Source organism: Vigna unguiculata, chromosome 11 (genome assembly GCF_004118075.2).
Source record: "Vigna unguiculata cultivar IT97K-499-35 chromosome 11, ASM411807v1, whole genome shotgun sequence".
Lineage (NCBI taxonomy): Eukaryota > Viridiplantae > Streptophyta > Magnoliopsida > Fabales > Fabaceae > Vigna > Vigna unguiculata.
The window spans coordinates 29,058,201-29,063,570 of record NC_040289.1 but is presented as its reverse complement, the minus strand read 5'-3'; the positions used below and the strand labels follow the sequence as shown (position 1 = coordinate 29,063,570).

At 40.8% G+C, this 5,370-nt stretch overlaps 1 protein-coding gene across 1 annotated transcript; it reads left to right on the top strand.

The window, feature by feature from the left end:
* The first annotated feature begins 1,959 nt into the window (after positions 1-1,959).
* Positions 1,960-2,390, top strand: LOC114170331. The gene is made up of 2 exons (XM_028055810.1): positions 1,960-2,106; positions 2,205-2,390. The coding sequence occupies exons 1-2, from the start codon at positions 1,960-1,962 to the stop codon at positions 2,388-2,390; spliced, it is 333 nt and encodes a 110-aa protein (XP_027911611.1).
* The last annotated feature ends 2,980 nt before the right edge of the window (positions 2,391-5,370 follow it).

Below are 5,370 nucleotides of genomic sequence, written 5' to 3'. Positions count from 1 at the left end.
GGAACGGTTGGCTGGGCAAGCTTTCTACTATTTCCTGGATGGTTATTCAGGATATAATCAGATAGTAGTTAATCCAGAAGATCAGGAGAAGATTGCTTTCACGTGTCCTTATGGTGTATTTGCTTATAGGCGAATGTCTTTTGGCCTTTGCAATGCACCTGCCACCTTTCAAAGATGCATGCTAGCCATTTTTGCTGATGTGGTTGAGAAGAGTATTGAGGTATTTATGGATGATTTGTTAGTTTTTGGTCCATCTTTTGATTCATGCCTTGAGAACTTGGATGTGGTTTTGAAAAGATGCATTGACACAAACCTTGTGCTGAAATGGGAGAAGTGCCATTTTATGGTGAGAGAAGGTATTGTGTTGGGCCATAGAGTTTCTTCCAAGAGAATTGATGTTGATCATGCTAAGGTTGATGTCATTGAGAAATTACCACCTCCATCAAATGTCAAAGGGGTTAGAAGTTTTCTTGGTCATGCAGGTTTCTATAGAAGATTCATCAAAGATTTCTCCAAGATTGCTAAACCCCTGTGCAATCTCCTTTTTAAAGATGCTCCTTTTGAGTTTGATGGAGAGTGTTTGCAAGCTTTTAATAACTTGAAGGAGAAACTAGTTTCTGCCCCAGTGATAATTGCACCAATTTGGACTCAAGAATTTGAGTTGATGTGTGATGCTAGCGATTATGCCATTGGGGCTGTTCTTGGCCAGAGAAAAGAGAAATTTTTTCATGTTATATATTATGCCAGTAAGGTCTTGAATGGTGCTCAGCTTCATTATGCCACAACAGAGAAGGAGTTTTTTGCCATTGTCTATGCATTGGAGAAGTTTAAACCTTACCTTATTGGGTCTAAAGTGATAATATATACAGACCATGCTGCCATAAAGTATTTGTTGTCCAAGCCTGACTCCAAGCCATGGTTGATCAGATGGGTTCTTTTATTACAGGAGTTTGATTTGGAGATTAGGGACAAGAAAGGGAGTGAGAATGTTACTGCAGATCATCTTTCTTAGTTGGTAAATGATGAAGTTACATGCAAAGAGAGGGAGATTTGTGAGACTTTTTGTGATGAAAGCTTGATGCTTATTCAACAAAGGCCATGGTTTGCAGATATGGCTAATTTCAAAGCTGCAGGTATTCTCCCTGAAGATCTTTCATGGGAGCCGAAGAAAAGTTTTTTACATAATTCAAAATAGTACCTTTGGGATGACCCTTTCTTGTTCAAACTTGGTGTTGACAATCTTTTGAGGCGGTGTGTCACTACAGAGGAAGCTGTAGTATCCTATGGCATTGTCATAATTCGCCATATGGTGGACACTTTAATGGAGAAAGGACAGACGCCAAAGTGCTCCAATCTGGTTTCTACTGGCCCATTTTATTCAAAGATGCTCATGCTCATGCTAGGAGTTGTGATAAGTGCCAGAGGATTGGAAGCATTTCAAGAAGAAATGAGATGCCACTGTAAGCAATTTTGGAAGTGGAGGTGTTTGACTGTTGGGGCATTGATTTTGTTGGTCCCCTACCTTCATCGTACAATAATGAGTATATATTGGTTGCAGTGGATTATGTCAGCAAATGGGTGGAAGCAACTGCTTGCCAAAAGAATGATGCCAAGACAGTTATCAAGTTCTTGAAGAGACAAATTTTCTCACGGTTTGGAGTTCCTAGGGTCCTCATAAGAGATGGTGGATCCCATTTTTGTAATGATCAGTTAGCCAAGGTTTTGAAACATTATGAGGTTAGGCACAAAATAGCCTCTCCTTATCATCCTCAAACCAATGGCCAAGCTGAAGTGTCCAACCGAGAGATAAGGAGGATTCTTGAGAAGACTGTGGCATCATCCAGAAAGGATTAGTCGGTGAAGCTTGACGATGCCTTTTGGACATATAGGACAGCCATGAAAACACCTATGGGACTGTCACCGTTCCAATTAGTATATGGCAAATCTTGTCATGTGCCGATGGAGATAGAGCATAAGGCTTATTGGGCCTTAAAATTTCTTAACTTTGATTCATCTTTTTCTGCAGAGAAAAGAAAGTTGCAGTTGCAGGAACTTGAAGAAATGAGATTGACAGCATATGACAACTCCAAGAGATACAAGGAAAAAGTAAAGCTCTATCATGATAAGAAGCTTATGAAGAGAGAATTTCACCCAGGCCAGCAAGTGCTACTTTCAATTCAAGATTCAAGCTCTTTCCTGGCAAGTTTAAATCAAAGTGGTCAGGGCCATTCACCATCAAAGATGTTAAACCATATGGCACAGTTGAACTAATGGATCCTTCTTCTAGTGATCCAAATAGAAGTTGGATAGTAAATGGTCAGCACTTGAAGCATTATGTGGGGGGTGAGGTTGAACGCCTCACCACTATCATTCATTTTACTGATCCATGAACTGTTACCCGTCAAGCTAGTGACGTTAAAGAAGCGCTAACCGGGAGACAATCCAGGGTTGTTGTTTGTTATCATTTTTGGAGTAGGTTTGCTTCTGTTTATATGTGCTACTGTTCTGCTTTATTCACCCAACGAGTCCATTTCTATAGAATTTGTTTTTCAAAAATTATGCAGACTCGCCCAGCGAATATTTGCGTTAATTGGAATCTGGAGCAGTAGCTAGGCGAGCCACTCTCGCCCAGCGAGTTTGGCTATTTGTGAATTCAAAAATTATACACACTCGCCCAGCTAGTAGTAGTCGCCCAACGAATTATTGAAGAAATTTTGCTCTGGAAGAGTAGTTGGGCGACCATTACTCGCCCAAAGACCAAGCTTCGGGAATAAAAAAAAATAAAAAAGAAAAAAGAAAAAAAAGAAAAAAGGAAAAAGGAAAAAAAAAAGAAAAAAGAAAAAGAAAGAAAAATTTCAAATTTGAAATTGGAGGGAACTGGGACGCTCACCCAGCGAACCACCTCAATGGCCAGCAATTGGGACAGGCTTTAATGTTGTCAGGTGGTTGCTGGGTCAAAGTTGACTTTTCTGAAAACGAGGCCGCTCGCCCAACGAGTAGTGTGGCTCGCCCAGCGAGAGCGTCTCGCTGGCCCTAAAATCTCAGATTTCCCCTCTTTTTCTTTCTCTTTCTCTTTTGAAAAACCCTAGCCTTTTTCTCTTCTCCCCTTGGTTGTGAGTCGTGCTGCTCTTGTGTGTGCTTACTCCTTGCCATTCCATCTTCTTCTTGCATTCATCTTCATCAAGGTAAGTATTTCTCATCTTCTTTTTCCTTTTTCATTTCAATAATTTAGGGTTTTACTTAGGGTTTTCTTTAGGATTTCTCATTGTTGGTTTTGAATTTATGAATGTTTGTGTTACTATATGTTGTTCGACTTTTGCATATAGAGTAGTGTGTGTAAGTATTGTGTTTGCAATCTTGATATTGTTGCGTTCGCCTAGCGAGCTTGCTCGCGTTTGTGCTGCGACAGTGTGTTTTCTGCTGCAGATTTAGTCACTCGCCCAGCGAGCTCACTCGCCTAGCGAGACTGCTACTACAACCTCTGTCGTTGCTGCTCGCCTAGCGAGTTGCTCGCCCAGCGAGTGAACCTCTGCAACAATGTTTTATTTTGTTAAATTTTTATTTGTTGATATTAGCATTGTTGTTTCTAACCTTGTTCTGTGAAACAATCTCTGTGCTGGTTTTGTGATATTAATTTTGTAGATGGCTCCTCCTAAGGCATTGATTCCATGGACGAAGACGCCGAGTTTGAGTATGATCAGCATAAGTTTACATCTAAAGCTGCTGCAAGGAGATTTCTAGAGATCATGCATGTTAGTATCTTATCAGAGAGGCATGTCAACTTGAAGGTGGGGGAATTTGATGATTTCAGGTTGGAGCTGGAGAGAAGAAAATGGCATAGAGTACTGGGAAACCTTCCCAATGAGGTTGATGAGGTCCTTGTTAAGGAGTTTTATGCCAATGCCTACAATTCAGATGGTTCTTTGCCTTGCCAAGCCAAGGTCTGGGGCAAAATGATCAAGTTTAACCGCAAGGCATTGAACACCTTTTTGAGGACTCCTATTTTTCCTGCTGATAGGAACACGCCTTATGGAGATTTTCTGATTGAAGATAAGGACCTTGAGGCCATTGTAGCAAGATTGTGCATTCTTGGCGAGTCCTATGTGATTGGTGTTTCTAGAACTCCTGTTCGCATTCTGCGCAAGCATCTGAACTCCTTGGCACATATATGGAGTGTTTTCTCATATAACAACATATCTCCTAATACTCACACCTCCGATATCAATCTTGAGCGATCGTACTTGATTTTTGCGATCATGACCAAAATTGAAAATGATATTGGAGTTGTGATATCACAGGAGATTGCCCTTATTGCGAGTAATGCTACCAAGCTCGGGTTTCCAGCACTCATCACGGCCTTATGCAAGGCGAAAGGTGTTGTTTCAGACACACCAATATTTCTTCGTCTCCAATCCCCCATCAATAGTCGATTCATTTCTAAACATTGTATAAACCCAGCAGTTGATCATGTTCCTGCACCTAGACCGGTTCCTCGCCCTCGTCCACCGAATGTACCTCGTGCCTCATCTTCTGAAGCTACCTCCCAGGCAGCTATGAGTAAAATGTTTGCTAGGCAAGAGGACATTTGGGATAGCAAGCAAGCAGTTCGGCGTGGCACACGATGTCTTATGGACAACTTGCATAAGTTGTCTTTGGCTGTTCCAAACACTCCAGATGATTATTTGATGACTGGTGCTCAATTTGATGAGTGTATTTCTTGGCCTCGGGGCAGGCCAAAATCTCAGTGGGGAGGGGTGGTACTGTTGCTGACTCTGCTAACTCTAAGGATAAGGATGATGATGGTGTTGATGGTGCAAATGATGTTGATGATGTTGATGAGGCTGAGAATGCTATTGAGGAGGAGCTTCCTCCTGATGATGATGCTTGAGATGTGTTGTGTTTAGATGTGTTGTGTTTAAGACTCTGTTTATTTGTTTAGTGATTTGTAGTTTTGTTATGGGTTTAGTACTTTGTTTTGTCTAGACGTTATTGTTTAGTTATGGAGTTGATGTTCATGCTTATGTTTGTAATGACATTGTGATCTCTGTTCATATAGCCTTGCATGATCTTTGGTTATTTGCTTGCAACTTTGAATGATTGATGAAGTGTTTATGTGGTTGCAATGTGATTCAGTCCTTATCCAGAGTGAATTTGGCTCAATGAATGAGATAGTTGAGTGTTGACATATGTGCTTGGTGAGAATGCTACGAAGTTATCATTGCTATGAAGTTAATTTTTGCATGATTCTTTGAATGCAATCACACACACTTGGTTAGGGATGAAAAAGGCAATTGTTTGTTGTTATGTAATGAAGCTACTTGGCCAAATAGCTAACCTTTGTGCATAATGTGAAACCATTGTGAACCCTTT

What these genes read in the sequence shown, in the direction of transcription:
- LOC114170331 (XM_028055810.1), top strand. Translation starts at nt 1,960, where the DNA reads ATGGAGATAGAGCATAAGGCTTATTGGGCCTTAAAATTTCTTAACTTT. An exon ending in CCAAGAGATACAAGGAAAAA is followed by an intron (nt 2,107 to 2,204) that starts GTAAAGCTCTAT and finishes TTTCCTGGCAAG; the next exon opens with TTTAAATCAAAGTGGTCAGG.